Source organism: Cicer arietinum, chromosome 7 (assembly GCF_000331145.2).
Source record: "Cicer arietinum cultivar CDC Frontier isolate Library 1 chromosome 7, Cicar.CDCFrontier_v2.0, whole genome shotgun sequence".
Lineage (NCBI taxonomy): Eukaryota > Viridiplantae > Streptophyta > Magnoliopsida > Fabales > Fabaceae > Cicer > Cicer arietinum.
Window position 1 is genome coordinate 4,294,740 of NC_021166.2, and position 22,448 is coordinate 4,317,187.

At 29.5% G+C, this 22,448-nt stretch overlaps 3 protein-coding genes across 4 annotated transcripts; 1 reads left to right on the forward strand and 2 right to left on the reverse strand.

The window, feature by feature from the left end:
- Window positions 1–827: 827 nt before the first annotated feature.
- Window positions 828–3,596, reverse strand: LOC101497230 (uncharacterized). Of its 2 annotated transcripts, none has more exons than XM_004508072.4 (4): window positions 3,452–3,596; window positions 2,192–2,800; window positions 1,500–1,656; window positions 828–1,379 (listed from the first exon to the last, which is right to left on the reverse strand). In XM_004508072.4, the coding sequence occupies exons 2-4, from the start codon at window positions 2,733–2,735 to the stop codon at window positions 1,340–1,342; spliced, it is 741 nt and encodes a 246-aa protein (XP_004508129.1). In that variant the 5' UTR covers window positions 2,736–2,800; window positions 3,452–3,596; the 3' UTR covers window positions 828–1,339. The 2 variants fall into 2 exon arrangements, with proteins under 2 accessions (XP_004508129.1, XP_027192425.1); XM_027336624.2 differs by having other exon boundaries at window positions 920–1,407.
- A 4,409-nt stretch (window positions 3,597–8,005) lies between these two features.
- LOC101496906 (galactokinase) lies at window positions 8,006–14,435 on the reverse strand. Its single transcript, XM_004508071.3, has 13 exons — window positions 14,173–14,435; window positions 13,785–13,963; window positions 13,489–13,535; window positions 13,150–13,244; window positions 12,942–13,024; window positions 12,417–12,485; window positions 11,285–11,470; window positions 10,643–10,777; window positions 10,336–10,470; window positions 10,090–10,160; window positions 9,151–9,228; window positions 8,800–8,941; window positions 8,006–8,448 (listed from the first exon to the last, which is right to left on the reverse strand). Exons 1-13 carry the CDS (start codon window positions 14,333–14,335, stop codon window positions 8,338–8,340), a joined length of 1,494 nt encoding a protein of 497 aa, XP_004508128.1. The 5' UTR covers window positions 14,336–14,435; the 3' UTR covers window positions 8,006–8,337.
- Window positions 14,436–16,984: 2,549 nt separating this feature from the next.
- Window positions 16,985–19,727, forward strand: LOC101497559 (large ribosomal subunit protein mL101 (rPPR4)-like). The gene is made up of 2 exons (XM_004508073.4): window positions 16,985–17,319; window positions 18,162–19,727. The coding sequence occupies exons 1-2, from the start codon at window positions 17,092–17,094 to the stop codon at window positions 19,404–19,406; spliced, it is 1,473 nt and encodes a 490-aa protein (XP_004508130.1). The 5' UTR covers window positions 16,985–17,091; the 3' UTR covers window positions 19,407–19,727.
- Window positions 19,728–22,448: the final 2,721 nt, after the last annotated feature.

A 22,448-nucleotide genomic window follows, 5' to 3' on the forward strand; every position in this document is an offset into this window, starting at 1 on the left:
TTCTAAATTGAATTATTTCGAAATTTGTGTTTCGAAAATTTGAAAGTTTCAAGCATTACGTTTTGAAAGTTTCAAATTCATCAAAACGTAATGAATTTGAAACTTTCAAAAGTTTTGATAATTTGTGGAAAAACACATTTCGAAACTTTTAAATTTATCCAAAATTTCTAATGTTTCATAACATCCTGGAAAAACATTTCAAAACTTTGACATTTACCAAAAATTTTGAATTTTGTTAAAATTTCAGGTAATTTAAGTTTTGAAAGTTTCATATTTTAACAAAAGTCAATAAAACTCACTTTTTTATATTTCAAAAGTTTAAATTTTTTAAAAGTTTAGTAAGATTTTTTAATTTTAAAAAATGAGGGTGAGAAATAGAATAATAATTTTTTTTAATTATTTTATAAATAGTAAACAAGGACAATATAATATTTTTCATTAGGATGGGGTGGAAGGTATTGGGATGGAGGGTGGAAGGTACAAATACGGTTCACGGTACAAAACTCTCAATTCTTTCAAAAGGGTCCACAATTTAGAGGACTAGTAAGGAGCTCCAGCTATGCATACCATAAAATAGGATAGTTTCAAAATTATAATTGCAAAGGGAGTGAGGAAGTAGAAAATTGGGTTTGAACCTGCTGAGATTGAATTTAGTATCACTAGTCCATTGCATATTTGATAAAGATTTTGTTTTGTCAATTTCACCTTAAATAACTTCTCCTAATTCAATTAAATCATTTTTAGTTTCCTCGTATGATGGCTCTTGTCATGTTTTCCAATAGTTGTTAAATTGAATTTTAATGCAAAGAAAGTAACAGGTAACAAAATTATAAGAAAGGCTTCACCTTTTCCTTCACAATTGGGAAATGATAGAGAAACATCAATACAAAATAATTAGGGGATTATGACATATCACAGATAGTGATAAGAAGCTTCAAAATCAAAATTTCCTACAAGTCTAAAACTTCAAGGAATGTAAGCAACATGCAGTTGCTGAGAAGGTAATACAACTTCACCCCATCATTGAGTCATAATTAGTCTCTGCAGTTGCACGCAGTGAATATCTAATTTACACACAAACTTCACAGGATACATTATACAACACATTAAATTACATTGTACAGAAAAATGCATTACAAGACAACAAAAAGAGTTTGTGTGAGATGCACAAGACCATAAAACCATCTTTATTGTCTACGTTTTCACCATGCATTGAGCAAATTCTACGATTTTTAAGCTTCCTAAAAATCACGGTAAATGCACATTGAGACGCGAGAATAGTTATTCTATGGTTCCACCGCCAAACCAAACAGATGCTAAATTTGCACTAACCTTCATCTCATTCCAGTTTTTTAGGCAAATATGGACCATGTACAATACTGCAGAGGTACCATCAAGTAACAATAACTATAAGGACATTACCAAGTTGCCACATCAATGTTTTGAAAGAAAACATGCTACAAAAAGAGGTTCAATGGAAGGTGTGAATTTCTACTTACTTGTGAGACTCTGAAGAAGGTGCATGTTGTTGTTCATTTGAAGATGGATTATACAATTGGTGATGAAGTTGAACTGCAATCAAACCAAGACCAACTTCGGATCCTCCTACAGAAGAACCCTTCAAAACTGTCGGTGAACTCTTTTCGGATGACATGCCTGCAAAGAGAACATGTTAATTTCATTCACATCTTTCAAGCTATTACACTCTTCATCCTATATTAAATATTGTTTAAGGTTATGCACAGATCTTAAGAAAATTATGAGTACACTAATTTTTATGATAACTTGAATTTCGTTTACCAAAATGTCCTTATTAATATACTGGATTAATTGAACATGTAAAACTTTTAACATGGAGGTGGATCAAATTGCGTGTAAAAGAATTTTGTTATGGGTATAACCAATGGTGCTCTCAACCCTTAGAGTGCATTGGTATGGCTTGTGGTTAATTGTTTTACTTCTTGTTTGAGTAGTTTAGTTTATTTCTACTTTGTTTTGGTCATAGAGTAGAAACATTGTAAAATTTGTTTTGCTCTTACTCTAAACACTTCTAGAATGTTTCTTGAATATATTTATTTTTGGCTTGTTCAAAAAAATATATATTGAATTAATATCAAATTCGGAGTATGAACAGAAACTCGGCATCTTGACATGTAAAATTGGTAAATACTACTTTAATTACAAATATTACCTTGAAGTAAGATCACAATACAGAAGACAACAGTGAAAACCATTGCAAACATGCTGCTACTCGGAGACGACGACGATTTAGCAGCTTTCATCTTCTTCAAAGCTTTCATACGCTCTACCCTAGCGCGCTTCAACATGGCAAGTTCAGTGATCTCTCTAATTAGCTTTTGGTCGGCTGCATCCAGCGATGGCGCTCGTGGAGGTCTAGGAGGTTTGGCAGCCTTTTTGTTACTGGACTTTTTACGTTTCTCCTTAACCGGACTATTCTCTACACCTATCGCCGAGTCTGGCTTCGTCGTTAATGACTTGATTGTCACTTTTGCCATGTCCATGGAAACTCCACTCAAATTTGACTCTTTAAAGTATACACTATGTCTATCTTCTTCACCTTTTATAGAATCTCCAACAAGACCACAATAAATCTTAGCAAATAATGATCTTCCATGTTTTGTATTAGATACATTGTTTGAATCATCTTCAGTTACTAATAACCCACTTTCAATATCAACTTCAACACCTTCTTTCTTCACACTTCTATCATCCATCACAAACCCACAAAAACTAATAATTAAACTTCTCCCCACAAAATGAGCTTGGGAATGGAATCACCCTGCATCATAACAAAACACAGAATTCAATCAATTCTTTGGTTATGCAGTGTTAAAACTTTATCTTGAATGAATTGATTCTGATTAAAAGTGAGTTCAAGGTGAAGTGATTTATGTTTAGATATATTCTTGTAAAAGTGAGGTGAATAATAAATTTGAGACTAAAAATCAATTTTCGAGGTAAATTCTTACTTCAAGAATCAATTATCGGGTCAAAATCAATTCTCCTTGAAAACAAACAAACATGTTAAAATTAATTCTACTATTCTAGAATCTTTTTAACCTCTCTAAAAGCGGAACAAAGCATACATTTTAACTTCAAGTTAGAATCGATTCTGAAGGCAAAATTAATTATACTCGACAACAATCAAACTTGTCAAAATCAATTATATATCTCTAAAATCAATTTGGACTACACCAAGAGTAGAATTACACATACATAAAAAAATAAAAATAAATTAACAATGATTAAAGATTTTCTTCAAAATTGAGAGGTAACTAGGGAAGTGATAACATAAACAAAAGCAATGAATATAACTGAAAGAGAGGAGAGATGCAACAATAAAAAATGAAAAATAAGAAAATAACCGAGAAGAGAGAAAGTTAGAAAGTTAGAAGGTTTTGAAATGAGAAAATGGAAAAGTGAATAGTACCTTTAAGGAAAAGAGAAGAAAGGCAAGATCCAATGAGGGACAAAGAGCATAAGAGACGGACACTATGTACTTAATTCTCACTGCAATTTCAAGTGTTCCATTAAAATCTCTCTCTCTCTGAATTACATTAACATGTGATGTCTTCAAAAAAAGGCATATATATAGTAGAGAGCCAAAATACTAGGAAGGAAGGAAATAACACAACTGACCTTCCACCGACAGTTGGCAACTCACCATCTCTCTCTCTTTCACAATCTCTTTTCTTGTTTTTTTATTTTATTTTTTTTAATAAAATCTTTTTGTACCTTTTCAAAATTTTGGCATGTGTTTATGTTTCTATCATTAATGCCATTTTCAATTACAAATATTATTTTTTGTACAATCATACATTGTATCAACTGCTTAATAGAGAACATAATATGACAGCAACAGAGGTATAGAAAAATAATGAAGTATTGTCTTTTGCATTATTGTTGTTTCAATTATACGTGTACGAGTTAATTTTTTTCCGTCTAAGGTCTTAACTAGGTTTTGTTTTTAATTTTTTTTCTTAAATCGGTAAAGTCAGTAATTGTTTTCTTAATTCTTTAATTGTGGCATTTGAAATTTTAAATATATGGTATGGGTAAGAATTACAAAACATAATTAAAAAAACAAAGGAAATAATTGTTATATTAGTTTTTTTTTTACCCTTAACACTTAATTATTCCAATTCCTCCAATTCTTAATCCTTAACTCTTTTCTTAATTCTCCAATTCTTAATGTTTAATTTTTAGTTCAAATCAGTTAAATTATTCATTTACCTCAATTAATTAATTAACTAAAAAAATAGATGTGCTAATTCTGTTATATATTAAGAAAAACTCTTATAACAATAATAAATAGAGAGATTTATGGTGTATAATTTATTTGAATTTCTTACTACTGCTACTTTTTTTTGCGTGCGACAAATACTAGTGCTACTTTAGACACCACTTGATTTTATGTGATGAATGAATACTTGTTGTCCAAAAAACATTATGAATACTTCTTCACCGACACTTGTATTTTGGGGTGCATTTATTTGTGGAGGTTTGTGTGTGGAGTTGTCAATAGTTGTAATTATTATAATTATGTAAGATACAACAAAAGAAATGATTTTACACGTGATATAAAATCTTACTTTCACGTTTTTTATATATTTTATTCACAAAGTACTCCTTAAGTCCTAATGATGAGTTCCGTTCAACAGAGGAAAGAAATAAAAATAAAGACGCGTTGAATTCAACAAAAGAAAGAGATAAAAGATGAATTTTTAAGTTTATATATTAAAAAGTTTTATTTATTTTTGTTTTCAGAAATGATTTTTTTATTTGCAATCAAATGATGATATTTTTTAGTAAAAAGTTACATAATAGAGATGCAACGTACAAAAAAATATCATTATTCATGTGATTATGGTAAAAATGTCATTCTAATATATAAATTTTAATAATTAAAATATAATAAAGAATTTAAAATAAAAAGACTATACATGAAAAAAAAATCACATTAGTTTATATCATTAATCTTTGGTAATATTAAATTATGCATGTTGTGTTTTAAGTTTAATAATTTTTATAAATTATTGTCATATAATATTAAAATTTGATTAAAATATTATAGTGAATTGATTGTTCAATCTATTTTGCAAGTTTAAAAAATTAATAATATTGATTATATAATAGACAGTTATTACTGAGTTTTTAAGGCTATATATGTGTCTAAATGGTTATAGAAAAAATTAAAAAATATACATATAGATATTTATATTTTGATAAATGTTTTCTGAATGATCAGTATGTCAGACATATTGCTGCAATATTTGATTGAATTTCTAATGATCAGATATTTTCAATTGAATTAATCATTGTTAAATATGGAAAGAAAAAAAGATTAATGGTGAAAATATAAATGACCAAATCGAGAAGAAGAAAACTTTAAAGACCTAAACAACAATTGAACTAAATTTAAAGGATCACAAATATAGTTTTGCCAATTTTTATAGATTCACTACTATTTTTTTTATAAGTTGTTGTGATTGATCGATTGATTTTGTAGTTGTTAATTCTCATTGAGTTTTTTTAAAGAACTTATCAGAAAAATTCATACACACTTAAGTATGACAATGAGACAAACGAGGGTGGATTTTGACTCTCGTGCGTTGTCCAATTTCTCATTGAAGTTGATATTTAAATTTCATCTATGTCACAGTTAGATATTTCGTCTCTTCTATATATATAAAACCAAAAATTGAAAAAAAAAATCATATTTAATAAAATAAAAGAAATTAAAGAACTTGGGGACTAAGCCAAAATTCTAGAATACATTCATTTAAAATAATCAACAATTGTGTAGTTAAAAACTTAGTAAGAAAATTCGTTGGGATAAAATCATAATAAAAGGGAAAAGTGTGCGCCGCAAACAAAAACTAACCTCTAGAGAAAATTAAAAAAATAATTATATAGATGATGTTTTATCCCTAAATCACATTCTTTCTTTTATTAATGAGGATTTTTTAGGGATAAAACCTTTTTCTCTCCAATTTTTCGTTTCCCTTGATGTTCATGTAGAGGAGGAAACCAATTGATTGGAATAATTTTAGGAAAAAATAATAGTATAACATATTATTACAGTATACGAAAATATTGAATTTAAAGTTTTTTATGAGACAAAACTGATTATATGTGTTTGTGTCAGAATAAAATTGATTTTGTTTTTAAAATTAATTTTAAATTAGAATTGGTAAGGACTCAAATTGATTTAGGAATTAGGAAAATTGTTTAAGTCACTCTTACCTATTCAAATGTAAATTATTTTATGTTGAACTAATTTTTAGTCGATAAACCACACGTAATTAGTCTTTTGAGGAACTTGTGATTACTTGATAAGGACTTTATGTCACAAAGAAATGAAAAATGATAAGCACCTTAGCGTAACCACGTGCAATTTTGTACCCACCTCTAAAACTAAGATACAAAAGCACATGGTTTCTGATATGACAATATTTGCCCCCAACATTAACGAAGTCTTGTCGGAGGGTGATTGGCAAGTAGAGCCACCACATTTAACAACATATTTTTTAACTTACAAATTTTCAATTGGTACAAAAACTTTATCTTTTCTCCGTTTGACTTAAAAATCAAATTACTCGGTTCTAAGAGTAATTTTGAAATAATTTATTCATTATTTACTTCAACGATGAACTCATAGTTTATTAGATAGAGCTCACTACTAACCGTAATATATTTATTATTATACATAAAATAATTATAAAAAAAAAAGTAACCGCGATAAAGTACCGTTTCTGACAGTATCAACACCTTAGAATAACTCCAACGATGAACTTATAAAAAATTAAATTTTACGTTATTACACTCTGGCGGAGATGCTCTAATTTATATTTCATCATTTCTCATAAAAAAAAAGATACTACTTTCACACACTTTATAAAATAGTTTCTATTTAATTTTTTTAAGTAATTAAAAATGTAATTGGGTTTTTCAAATCATCTTTCATATAGTAATTTAAAAAATAATAATAAGCAAGTTATTAAAAAAATAAAAATTATATTAATAACAATAAAATAATACAATATAATTAACTACTGCATTGACCATTTAAATATATAAATAAGTCTGTTTGTACTCTCTTTTTTTGTTCATATCAATCATTCATGAAGTTTAGGAATATTTACATCCCGTGGGGGATATCCTCCTCTAATGCAAGATTTCAAATCCATTTTAAATTGCAGAATTGCTTGTTAAAAAATTGATATCGCAAATATCAAAGTCAACTTTACGTTTTACTTGATAAAGGTATTGTTAAAAAATAAAAATGAAATATTTGTTTTTTCATTTGAATGGTACAAGCACATTTAGCAGGAGGCTTCATTTCTCTCACTGGGAACTTGTACATCAAAATACATGTGAGTGACTAAATAAAACACAACACATATCTGTGATTGTGATAATTTCGTTATAGTTGAAATCGTTCTTCTCAAATTTACCTTGATTATGAATTGCAATACTCTTAAATTTAAAAGGAGTTTAGCTTTTTTAGTGCGAAACTTCTATGCAATCAGCATATCATGTTTCATTTATCTCATTTCAACCATTTGTTTATTTCATCTGACCACATATTTCAACACTAAAGTGTTCTGGATATTATCTAATCGCATCAACCACTTAATAATGAAGAGTGTAAAAAATTCAAATAATGCACGGCGTTAGAATGGCACATTTAGAAGATAGTACAACAATTAATTTACATATCAGTCCTAATCTAATAGCTCTAAACATTACAAAATACTGTTTTGTAATGTTATTCAGCAAAATAGGGCAAGTTTTCATATTAATCCACCATAAATTGTAAAAGGTTGTCAACTCGAGAGAGAGTTTAAGTATACTTGTTTTGTCAAAGTAAAATCAACTACGAGTTCACTTATATTAAAATAATTTATACATTTCACATATGTTTATATATGACTATAAATTCATCAAAAACTATAAAATTTCAATAGCCAAAAAAACTAAATCACCATAATAAAGTGTCATACTCAATTACTTTAGGCTAATTATTCCACCAAAACATAAAAACATTAAATATAGATCCTAAAAGTTGGGCCAAATACTAAATTCGGTCAATTGGACTTTAAAAGCTGAACTCGCAAACTCGTGTAAACTTGACCAAGTTCAACTGATTGCACCGAATTTAAAACGAGCTAACTCATGTAAACTCGTTACCACTTATGAGTTTATCATATTTCGTTTCCACAACCGAGTTGACTCGAAATCATGACCTTAACTCGTGGTATCAGACGAGTTTATGAGTTACCACTCGAGTTTAACAACCTTGAAGGAAATATTCTAAAACTTGAAGATGGCAGCACCACTTGATGGCTTCGAAGCAAATACATAAAGACCAAGATCATTCTTCTTAATGACGCCTTTGTCTATCCTAGATTGGAAGTAAGATTCCTGCAATGATATAGAATCAATTAATGATAACTTGTTAATTACACATTTCTAAGAGTAAATCATCATTTTGATCTTTAAATATGCGATATTGTGTCAAAGTACCCTAAATGTATAGAAAATGGAAAAACATCATTGAGTGTGTCTATTGTTAGTAAATTCATTCATGAACTAAACTGTTTATCGAAAGACAAATTTGATGACTAAACTAACTAATGAAAGACACATTCAAAGATCAAACTCACCAAGTAAAGACATATCTAGGGAGGTTTTTGAAATTTTTATATATTCAATGACTACAATGACATTAATGTTGTTATATATTAGTATTACTTTATCACACAATTCACAAACCTTCAAATTAAGGATGAATTGTGGGACTATGCTCTCTTTCACCAAAGCAACGGCACAACCACCCCATCCAGCTCCAGTAAGCCTTGCCCCAAAAGCACCATTGTCGCGACAAATCTTTACTAGTTCTTCCAACTCCGGACAGCTGATTTCATAATCATAAAACAAAAATGTCAATTTTATGTGCTGAAAAAGGAAACTAGATTTTACTAGAATTATCTGTTATCGTAGGATTGGAAAAGTTCACATGACAAACCATGTTTTATAAAGAGATATTTTTAGAGAGAATCCAATAATTGACAATGCGCACATTTTTCCAATGAAAACAATTCATGTTGTATGTATTGACAATACCTGCATTCATATAAATTGCTGCAGCTATAATGACTCTCGTTCATAAGGTCACCAAGTTTCTTTAGCATCTCCTCATCGCTGAAAAGAATCACAAATTATGCAAACCAATGAGATTAGAGAGGAAATATCCACAAACTCTTTCATCCCCATTATGTGCTACGATTCATGTTAGAAGAAATTCAGAGTGGTTCTCATTCAATTTGCATTCTAGAGAAACTGAATGAAGATTGGAAAGTGAAAATGCACACATCAGTAATAACCACAAGCAAGTTTAGGCACATATAGTAGTAGCAAGATGTGGAACATTTCAATAGCTTTGCCTTGATGCCTTATTGTGTCACATTTAAATGAAAAGTAGAAAAGCTATACGGGCCAAATATGTTTCTCGTTCACACAAAATTGGTCACTTTTGGTTTTAATCCACTAAATTATTTCACATAAACTTTTTCCCTTGTTTATTGCAGCTTAATTCTGACAAAACTGAGCATACACATTGATTGGTTGGGCACTGAGGGGTGTTTAGTTCCACATCATCAAGATATATGGCTGAAGTAGTGCTTCTAAGGCTTGGGCAGTCATCGTTTTTGGTTTTGTGAGATTGAGTTTATGACCTAAAAATTTGAGAATTTTATGGAGACTAAAACTGATATTTGCGAATTTTATAGAGACAAAAAAAAAAACATATTAAAATGACATAGACAACAAGAAGCCATTTGGCATCCATGTGATAGCTGTGTCAGCCATCAAGGTTTAAAATTACTTTTCAATGGTTGGTATTTATCCTTTTACATGTGAATTATCAAAACCAATTGATCTAGAAGCTATTAATTCCAAGCTTTTAAGCAATACAGAAATGTCTCAGAAAAATCACTTTAAAGAAAATAGCATTCATAATGTATCATAAAGCACAGTTATATATGATGTATCTAACAGACATACCTTAGATTTGATGATACAACATCCTTGAAAGCATATACCCTCTTGGCTTCTGAATACACATGTGCAGCTCTCTAGAAACACAAATCAAATTTAATAATATAAAACATAAAGCGAACTATACATAGCTGTTACAACCAATTGAAATGGCAATGATGAAACACGAAAACCACAAGAAGTTATTAGATATTTCGCAATTGTAGTGTGCTGTGCATGAAATCTTCATTAATGAGGCTTAAGAAAACAAACCTGGTGTAACTTGTATTGCTTTGCAGCTTTTATGACTTCCAAGTAAGATGCATTAATATTCAAAAACGAAGTCAGCTTTTCCCCAGTAACATCTTCAATTTCTTCAGCCGTATATGGTTCTTCTTTCAAATATTCCTGTACCAGAATGAACATTTATAAACAGGAAACGGTTTGAAATTTTTATGAACGTAAAAAAATATAAAATGTAAATATAAATTCACATCAGTTGAAATAAAATGTCCCCCATATAAAATTAAAAGAGTAAAAAAGATAGGATGTTTCACAAGGCTAATTTTATAGATAGTACCTTTACAGCAAGTACAGGATCAGATGAGTTATGATGAGCAGCAAATGATACACATAACCCTTCAACATCGGAGAGTGTTTTCACTTTTGATATTGCCTCAGTCGGTTCCATTCCTAGCTTTATAGCGAGCACAATCTGGAAAATTTCCCAATGGCACTTGTGGGTTAATAGCAAGTTTCTGGTCCATCTAAGCAAATTAGCTTTCAATGTATGCATGCATACACATGTAGACAACAACAACTCACTACAACATGAAACAACCACATGTATTTGAAATGAACAGATTTTTTTTTGTTCAACACAGGAATAGGTAAAGTAATGTCTTATGTCTTATAATCTTATTAGATTTGGGTCATTATATGAAAGATTTTGAATGAGTTAAATCCAATTGACTGGTCAAAGTTACTTAATGAGGACTAGTGGTGATTGGTTTTGGTGATTAACAAGAAGTCACAGGTTCAAACCATTGTGCCAAAAAATAAGGAAAGAAAATAATACTGTACCAATCTATTTATGCATTTTCATCCAATAAATTTGTACTCTGACTGGCTAAAAAGTAAGTTGATATAAAGGCTCTCCATCAGAATAGTATTTAGGGAGTGAGTACAACAACTAATCATAATTAGCTTAAAATGTACTTACAGCGGCTAAACGACATTCAACGACCCTGTTATTATAATTTGTGGCGGCAGTAACAGCCTTCTGAGACTCGGCCAAAGAATGGGCTATCACAAAAGTCCCACCAGAAGGAAGTTGCACATCTGTCGCACGAATTGGGTTGAAATCAATCAGTTCTGCGAACCCAGTCTTAGCCATTACAGAGATTGCCTGTCGAGTAAAATAAGAAGGAAAGAATGTAAAACATCAGAAGATCCAAAGAAAAGCAACAAAAGATGGCATTTATGCATATTGAATAAAATCCTCTACACCGTGTAACAGGAATGTTCATAAAATATCTATCATACTAGCTGCTTGAGAGTAGTGTAACTGTAAAGGACTGGTGGTGTAAGGGGACGTTAGGGTAAATGGCTAAATTAAGCGCTTATTAAATAAGTGCTTGTGTATACACTTTTTCTATTTTCTACCAACAAAAAAGGAATGAATGGAAACTTTAAATAAGTTCTGTATAAGCTGTTCTTATAAGGTATAATAAAAAACTTATGAAATCAGCTAATGGGCATATTAGAAGCTGTTTTCATAGACTTTTCGAACCACTTACACAAGTGTTTATGTCATAGGGTAAGCTCAAACAAATTTTTCTAACCGCTCCCTAATTCAAAAGACTTCTGCAGTGAACTCACTATCATTTTAAACTTGAGGCCGCAAGCATAGTGACTACGAGTAATCAGTCATAGAAACCATGAATATTAATAAAACTATCTGAATTACTCCCAACCAAGAAAACATCTCATCTGGAATACATAAGTGATATAGAGCTTGTGTTTCAAAATTCATATTTTTATAGGAATGTAAAGTGGAACCAAATAAGAGATGGTAGAATATCTTTCACATAGTTTCATAATTCATACTAAATGATGAAATACAACTCTTTAGAAAAGGATGAAATAAAAGAAGCCTGTGTATACATTGATCACCTAAGACACTAATTTGAGTTTTAGTTTCAAACATTATTAACCAATCAGTATCAATTATCAGGAAGCTGTAATGCTTCTATGGAAAGGTGATTTCAAGGAAAAGACAATACAAATTAGAAACTTGGAGATATTCACATTAAAATTAATATAAAATGTATGTACTGAAAGATGAGCACAACCTGATCCATCCCACCAGATTGCGTCCCAATATGTCGTTCACAATCACATGTAACTTGTGCAATTTCTTTCTGCCAACAATATATGATAGTCTATGTTAGAAACAAAAAAAATAAGTAAAAAGAAAAAATGGTTCGGATCTACAAAGGGTGAACACATGAAATTCCAGTTATACACAATCAATGTCAATGGTGAATTTATATCAAAGCACAAAATATCTCTCTCTCTCTCTCACACACACACACACACATATATATATATATCTCAAATGAGAGGAGTTTTATAATGAGAAAGTTAAATCTTGATCATACAATCATACATGGACGGTCATGATTAAGAGTTATTTAAGTGGCACATTATCACTTAAAAAAGTCACATGACTTTTTCTTCTAATTTTGACCTGGTTACGTAGTCAAGATTTAACCATCTCACCCTCTCATTGTAAAACTCCTTTCATTTGATATGCTCTATATATATATATATATATATATATATATGTATAATATATTCTAGCCGAAAAAGCAGACCTTTGGGAAGTTAACATCAAAAGCAGCCATAATAGCAATTGTGGAAGAGCAAACAAATGCTGCAGAGCTTGAAAGTCCTGAACCTGTAAAATAAAAAATATTGTCCTCTTAATTTAACCCCGTCAACAACCATAAAGGCCAATACTCACAAGGTACATTTTAATATCCTTAGTAGAAAAATTAATTAATTTGAAACAAATTAACTCACCAGTCGGTACTGTCCCATCAACAAGAACATCAAGTCCAACCGGTTGGCCAACATCCACTCCTTTCAATTTTGCAAAGTCATAGAAACCTTTGTACCTACAGAAATCATATTATCAATTAATACTGAATCTAAAACAATTGCTACACTTTTTTCTCATTCACTGACTGTCTTGATTGTTCTGCACTCATATATATACATATATAGCATATCAGTTAGCATTTCACTCTATAAATAGTAATATATCATCACATGATAAACTCGTTAGCACTTTTTCCATTAAAATGAATATTGAAAAGAAGAGGAAATATGGCAAATAGAAATATTATGTAATAAACTCACCCACAAATAAAATAATGGCCCCATTTGTGATCCTTCAAGTCCAGTTCCTGCCCGAAAAAATATTATTTGACGACGTGAATCATAAAGAACAACAAACATACATCCTTAGAAATTAAAACATTTTATTATTATTATTATGTTACTAGGATTTATTTCATATATGCATCAGAGATCGTACATGATTGGTTGTGATTTATTGACAAAGTTAAATAAAAAGTATTGATGTACCAAAATTAAACTCTTATATTATATGATGTAAAAGTGAATATACAGAAACAGAGGATATGAAAATGGACCTGGAGAGGATCAGCAGGATAAGTACAAATTGAATATTTCTGATCATTAACATTACCGATCCTAAGAACCTTTTCAGATTCATTTTTCCTAATAGCAATAATCGTATCTTGCCTAATTGCCATAGGCAACACCGAATATCCTTCATAATCAATATGTTCCCCGATCAAGTTCACTCTCCCTACACAGCAAAATCATAAACAAAAAATAAAAATAAAAACTAATGATCCAATTCCAACCAATGCAGTATACACGCATCATTAGAAATCTTGATAGAAAAAATGCAAAACAGATAATATTAGAGTAATTTTTATTTCTAATTCACATGCATGTATTGATAATTTAAACCTTCAATTCGTTACAGAAAAATTTAAAATGGAGAAAGCGAACCAGGTGAACGAGCGAAGAGTTGAGGAGAGTGACCGAAGATTTCGATGAATTTGGATTTGATAGTATCAAAACGAAGCTGAGCTTCTTCTAGCGATGAACCTCCGCCATAGATAGGCTCTAGGTTATCGTAAATCGGGATCGGTAGCTCTTCATGCTTCGCCATTTTTTATTCCTCTTTTTCACAATTTACAATTCAATTTTTCAAATCTCTTTCTTTCTATATATATCTGTTGCGTGCGTGTTTTTTGTTTTGGAAATGCAATTAAAAGAAGTTTTTGAAAAAAGGTTATATGGGAATTTGCTAATTACAATTAATTACAATAAGATTGAAACAAACTGTGCTTGTCTTTATCAATTAGAATGTGTTAGTTAACACATAAGATATAATTTGTTAGTTACAGTAAACATAACTTGCGTGGCAACGTGATGGATTCACGTGAATTCTGGCCCTGACTCGTTACTCCTTTTTTGTCGGTTTAATTTTTTAGTTAATTAAATAAATTATTAAATTTCTTATAAAGAAATTTACCATTATTGTTTCTTTTTTGAATTTTTTTCTTATATTAAAACATTTTAAACTCATCTAAATGTGTGACATTTTTCCTTCCAATTAACCATTCATTTAATTTAATTTATTTACAATTTTAGTCTTCTTTATTTGATTTCATAATTGACTTTTTTCTCAAATAAAAATATCTTTATATAAAAGATACTATATTTTAGTATAACTTTTTTCTTTTAGTTTTATCATTTATTTAAACTTATTTATTTATAATTTAATTTAAATATAATTTTAATCATCTTATTTAATTAATTTGCAATTCTATTCCTTTTTAAATTTTGGCGCAATTTTAATCTTTATTTTTTTAAGTTTATAATCTTGTATACACCCATAAATTTTACACTCTTTGTGATGTGAGCGCTTAATAAGATAGTGTGAACATGTTCCCACATAATGACAATGATAGAGGGAAATATTTAGTTGCACACAAACTCAAACAAAAAATTATTGGATATATACATAAATAAAAAAATCAAAAGAAAAACTATGAAGTTTTGTAATTAAATTATTTATATTTTCTTTTATTAATGTATGTGCTTAAATATTTTAAATTTTGTTGTGCTTGTGCAATATTAAATTTCATCAACAACTTTATTTTTGGAAAGATAAAAGATAATTGTAATGAAAAGATGGTTGCCATTTGAGAATCAAAAGAGGAACTTCATTTTCAAGGACACAAACACAATACAATTCCATTCTTTTTGTCAAATAGTCTCCAAAAAACCTTAGTGGAAATTGTAATTAGAGTGGTCTTTCCATTTAGTAGTTAAATACACGAACTCTATAGCACAAGTTAAATTATTTTTAATATAAATAAACATTTATTTGATAAAATATTATAAATAAAATATTTAAAATTTTATTAAAATAATTTAAGTAATTTAAAATTAATTAAACAACGATGTAATTTCCACATATATTACCACATCATCAAAATAGAATATCAAATTAATAGTTAAAATTCCAAAATAAAAAGATAAAAAAAAAATTGAGTAAAAATTTATAAACAGTTAAAATTGAGATTGATCAAAACAGATAGACCAACATTTAAACCTTAAAAATTTTATCATTTTTCTTAATAATCAAATAAAATTTTGTAAGCCTTTTTAGCGATACAGCAAGGCATTTAAACCTTAAAATTTTATCATTTTTTATTGATAACTTTTTTAAAATAATCATATAAATTTTGTAAGCTTTTATTTTTATTGTTATTGATAAAACAGATATACATACATGTCAGTGTCCATCCGAATGCTAAATTAAATAAGGAGATTATCAATAAAATTTTTCTACACTTCTTTCAAGCTTGTTTTGTAAGAAAAATATTTAAATTTGTAATAAAACATTTTAAAATATAATATAAAATATAATATAAAATATAATTTAATTTGTATAAAATTATCGGTGTAAATAATTTTTATACTATCAATGAATCATATCTATTACATTATTAAAATTATTTTACTTTTAACATGTGTGCCTGTTTATGAGAATTTATTCTCTCTCGTTTTTTATATATGTAATATAATATTTAGAGTCATTCATATCATGTGAAGAATAAATATTATACATATTAAAATATAATTTTAAATTCCAACACCTATTAGATTTATCTATTATCTATACATATATAGGAAATACCGATATCCTTTTTATTTATTAAAATGAATAGTTGAATGTTTCAAAATATCTTTAAACATGTTTTAAATAGTTAAATTTTATAAAGTTGGTTTTTAAGGCTCAAATAGAACTTAATCCACAAAAGAGGTGAACCCATAATTTTATGATTGTCAGTTAACTATTTATCATCTGAATTAATATTCACTGGTTCATATTTTAATTTTTTAAAAATAAAATTATTGATATCAAATTACAAAAGAATAATTACACTTATTAAATAACATTCTACAAATAAATATTTTCAAAATCAACCATTAATTATATTGAAACACTTTCATATATATTATATCTGCAAATATTATTCACTTTATGCGCAAAGTTTTTAGAATAAAGAGACCAGTGATCCTTATCAAAATCAAATTTTTAATAAAGTTTGTTTAGAAGTAAACAAATAAATTTAAAATCTGGAGTGGCCGTATGTTTTTAGTGTAGTTTTTATTTTTTTCTCTTTTTCTTATACCTGTAATTCATTTTGGGCCTTAATAAGTGGGAATAGCGTCTGCTTAATGCACAATGAAACCCATTTTGGGCCTTAATAGGAACTTCTCGAGCCCAATAGTTTCTTCACTTTCTTCTCCACGTTGTAATTCTGCGAAGCAAAAGTAGGGTTTTACATTTATGAACATTTTTCAATTTCAATCTCTGAAACAGTGAGTAACAACAACACCACGACAGAAATGTCTTTGATGCAACGATACGGTCGATGCAAAAGCGTGGTGAAACGTTCGAAGAAGTACTTAGATGAAGCGCTTTACTTGAAGCTCTTCAAAGATGGTGGGTCCCAACTCAACGTTCGCCAGCAACTCAATCAGTTCATCAAGAGTGGAAAGCTCGTTTACAAATGGGAAGTTGGCGATACTCTCAAAAAGCTTCGACAACGTAAACTTTATCAACCTGCTCTTAAGGTATTTTACGTTTTACCGTTTTCTATGTTGTTATTACTTTCAAGTTTTATTATTATTTTTTAAAAATAAAATAATGTATGGGCTTGGATCTGAAATGCAGTTATTGTTTATTGGTATGGAATCATAAATATGTGGTTTTTTTTAGTGAGTTTCAACTTTATAACTAATTGATTTGGTTTTTTTGTAGATGTGAAATTTGGTAAAAGGGATAGTGTTGTTATTGATACATTGTGCTGCAGACTTGTAGTTTGTGAATTATTATGAATTTGGCTGCTTCAAATTCAGTGTTCTATGATGGTAAACTTATGATAAGAAATTCGAGCATGTGAAATTGGGTAAAAGGGATACTGTTGTTTTTGATATAGTACAGTGTAGTATATGAATTATAAATGTGGATGATTCAAATGCAGTGGTATATGATGGTAAACTTAGGATTTAATTGATATGCATTGCATCGATAGTATAAAGATTTTTTACACTATCAATCATTCATAACAGTTGGATATCTAGTTCGATGATATCTATCTACCTTAGTAGTCATACAAATGATTGTTTGTGATTGATTGACGGTGTAAAAATTTCACGTGTATCAAAATAAATCTCAAACTTATGATATGGAATTCCGAGCATTTATTTTAAAACAAGATAAAATAATATCTATATGTTTCGTAGTGTTAGTTCTTTTAAATCTAAGTAATGCATTTTCTTGCATGTTGTGTTGTAGATTATCCGGTGAGTCTTGAATAAAACCATGCAGCTCTAGATCTAGAGATAATAGGTAGTGGACTATGCTTTCCATAACTTATATTCATTGAAAAATGATTTTTTTTCTTTTGTTACAGCTATCAGAAACCATGGCTAAGAGGAATATGATTAAGACTGTCAGTGACCAAGCTATACATATTGATTTGATTGCAAAAGCTAAGGGTATTGTTGCTGCTGAAAATTATTTTGTTAATCTCCCAGACTCTGCGAAAAATCATTTGTCTTACGGTGCCCTTCTCAACTGCTACTGCAAGGAATTGATGACTGATAAAGCTGAAGGTGTCGTGGAAAAAATGAAGGATCTCGGCCTTCCTTTGACTTCAATGCCTTATAACAGTCTTATGACTCTTTATACTAAAGTAGGTCAACCAGAAAAGATTCCATCAATGATTCAAGAAATGAAAGCTAGCAATATCATGCCGGACTCTTACACATATAATGTCTGGATGAGAGCACTTGCTGCTGTTAATGATATTTCTGGTGTTGAAAGGGTTATCGATGAGATGAAGAGGGACGGTCGAGTCACCGGGGATTGGACAACGTATAGCAACCTTGCATCTATTTATGTCGATGCTGGTTTGTTTGAGAAGGCAGAAGGAGCACTTAAGGAATTGGAGAAGAGGAATGCTTACAAAAATCTTTCTGCTTACCAGTTTATAATTACGTTGTATGGGCGAATCGGAAAAACATATGAGGTTTATAGGGTCTGGCGTTCACTTCGGTTAGCATTTCCTAAAACTGCAAACATAAGCTATCTGAATATGATTCAGGTTTTGGTTAACTTGAAAGATCTCCCAGGTGCAGAGAAATGTTTCCGTGAGTGGGAATCTACATGCACTACTTATGATATTCGAGTTGCTAATGCTCTCATAGGGGCATATACAAAATTAGATATGCTGGAGAAGGCTGAAGAGCTAAAAGAGCGTGCTCGGAGGAGGGGGGCAAAGCCTAATGCCAAAACCTGGGAAATATTTTTGGATTGCCATTTGCGAAAAGGAGACTTAAAGTTGGCAGTGGATTGTTTAACCGAAGCAATATCTATCGGTAGAGGGAATGGTGAGAAGTGGGTTCCGTCATCTGAGACAATTGGTATTATGATGCGGCACTATGAGCAAGAGAAGGATGTTGATGGCGCAGAAGAGTTTATAGAGATCTTGAAGAAATCTGTGGATTCCATAGAGGCAGAGGTGTTTGAATCATTGATTAGAACCTATGCAGCTGCCGGTAAGACCAGTTCATCTATGCATCGGCGTTTGAAGATGGAGAATGTGACTGTGAATGAAGACACTCAGAAATTGCTTAAGGCTATCTCTGTGGAGTGATTTATATGATACTTTCATCCTTCAAGTGTTGATTGCTGTAAATTGAGATGATGCTATGTTCTTGCTGCTCATTCTGCGCTGCCAATAAAATTTGGTGTTTCATTTTCCCTTAATTTCCTTTGTTTTGATATTTAATCAAATGGGCTTGTGAATATTAGTTATTGGCAGGATAAATGATCCATAATGTATCAAGATTATTAGTATGAAAAAATAGTCTTGATTGCGGCACTTTCATTTTTATAGGGATTTGAAATACTTTAATGTGTCACTAGACTATTATCCTTCAAGTAATGGGATCCAATTGAAACTTCTATCCTTCAAGTCTTGTTTTATTTTGTTAAATCCTGTTTTTACTTTGTTGCAATTTACTTATTTTTATTTCAGCAAAGCTTTGTTTACTTTTTCAAAACAAAAAATATGTTTGCGCCATTTATTTTAAGGAACTTTAAGATATCAATTATTGGGAACTCAATATTTTGTTGATGTTGTAGGCCATATGGAATGTAACCATTATGCCTAGAGATGTGATCTCTGAACAGTTGATAATTAATACAAAGTTTAATGATTATGTGTCCATTTATGTATTTACCTTCTAAATGACACTTTTTGAGCTTATTTAGGAGATTGTGTTAGATTTTCAAATATTTGTGCCCCTCATGTGTTAAGTGTATTCATCATTGATCTTGTTATCTAGAGCTTGACTTAATATTTACGAGGGTTAATTATATTTTTAGTATTTATAAAATTTCAAGCATTTAATTTTAGTTTTTGTAAAATAAAAATATAATTTATTATTTTTATAAAATTATTATGATCGTAGTTTTAGTTCTTTTGTTAAGGCAAAATATATTTTTTAATGAATTTTTTCGTGCAGGTTTATGATATTATAAAAAGTTTATCTACAAAAAATAAATTCAAAATTTAATTTCTAAGTTTATATTTTCATTGTTTTTATCTTGACATTTTAACATTTAAAAAAATTATATTTAATTTATTTAAAATTAAATTTTTTTAAATTTTTGTGGAGTATTTTTTTTATAATATTTTAAATATTATGGAAAAAAATCATTAAAAGTTTTTAAAGTTAAAACATGATTCGTTTCAACCGAGACTAAAAGTAATTTATGAATAGTTTTGTAGAGAATAAAATTGAAAGGTCAAAATTTTTTAAGTACTAAAAACATATTTAATCCTATTTTTAAATTTAATTTATGTTTTAGCATGAAAAAACATTTTAGGAATTCCCAAATCTCATAACTTGTTTGATGTTTCCATTTAATTGTCCATTTTATAGCCCTTTGTGAACTCACATATTTATTTTGTATGATGCTTTGCAGTTAAGACCATTCTTGGTAACTTTTAGAGCATATATGGAGTAATTGAGTAGGGAATCAAAACAAAAAGAAATACTTCTTTTTGTTAGGATTTCTTGTAATTGAGCTGTTATGGGCTAGCCCAACTATGTGTAGTTTGACAATTTTCCCTCTTATTTGGTCCATTCCCTTGGTGGGTGTGAGCCTAAGTTTTGATCAATAGAATTTTATTTTTACTCCATAAAAATGAAAGAAAAAAGATGGAGTTCTATCATTGACTGATCTTTGTGTTTAATTCTATAAAGTAAATATCCTCTGTAAAGCTTCGCATGCCTTTAGATTTAGAAATATATGAAAGGAAATGAAAAAAAAAAAAAAAAGTTGAAAATGAGAGATTCAAGTGTGAGTGGTTTAACACTACATCTCAATCAAAAACTTTAAAATATTAAGAATATAAGTCATCTATTTTATATATCCAACATTTAACAAATTCATAGTAAATATGAGATTACCTATTCACACTTAAATCCAATAAGTCATCTCTCAAGTGAGTCTCCAATGTTGTATACTTGTATTGTCATTACAAATCAACTGAACACGTCTCTTTACTATATTATCAAGAAGACATTCCAAGATCAAGATCCACTCACGCACATTCTAAGACTAATCAAATTTAGATACACTAATTAGCGAATCTCTTATAATTCTAAAGTATTTACTTTGTTGTTGCTCTCGTATCATAAACTCCCAACAAATGAGGCAGAGTTACACACCTTCTTACAATAATTTTGTATTTGATAATTACAATGTGATAATATAATATATCACCAATAGAATCCCCTTATTTAACTGAAACCTTTGGTAATGTTATGCCTCCAAAAAAATTCTTAACATCAAAGCAAGCACCATCTAAATTTGACAGGGTCTTGGAACATTTCTTTGCACAAAAGGTGTCATTTGAGGAAGGGTGCAAAAACTTAGTGACAATAACAAGAGATTGTAAGAGAAAGAGAACCTGAACAAACTTCGAGATGGAAACAACAAGAAGCAAACACAACATGATTAATCATTCTCGTAGACAATTCTCATGCTTCTAACACCAAACCAACGACACTATTGCGAGGAGGTTGATGAATATGTCCATAAACCAAATCCAAAACTTAGCAAGACTACGGGCAACTCGGTGATTCTCTAACAACCAAAACAAAGTGGCAAGTTGTAAGATCATTCGAACAAGAGGAAACACAAATTTTGAAATAAAATATGTAGCACCAAATGGATCCAAAAGTGTATGATAGATCTAAAACACCAACTTGTGTCACAATATAAGAACAGATGGAAAGCTTCGGAACTAATGTTCATGCAAAATTGAGAACCATCGACCAATAATTTATAAATACATTGTTAAACTTTATATCATCAAATAACAATTGTGGAAAAGTGTTTCTAGAGCCATCTTTGTGTTTGACAATAAGCCATCTTTTTTTAAAAATAGGTTGATCCATGATGAATCTCTTTCAATTTTGAAAGCAATATAAATTATATTTAATTGTACAAGTACTTAATACTATTTAAATCACTCACAAGTCAATATTTTATTATTTGTATTTATGATAATTGTGAATAAACCACTTGATAAGAGTAGTTTAAATAAAATATTATTATATTTATTTTAGTCAATGAATCTCCATTCTTATTTTATTTATATATATATATATATATATATATA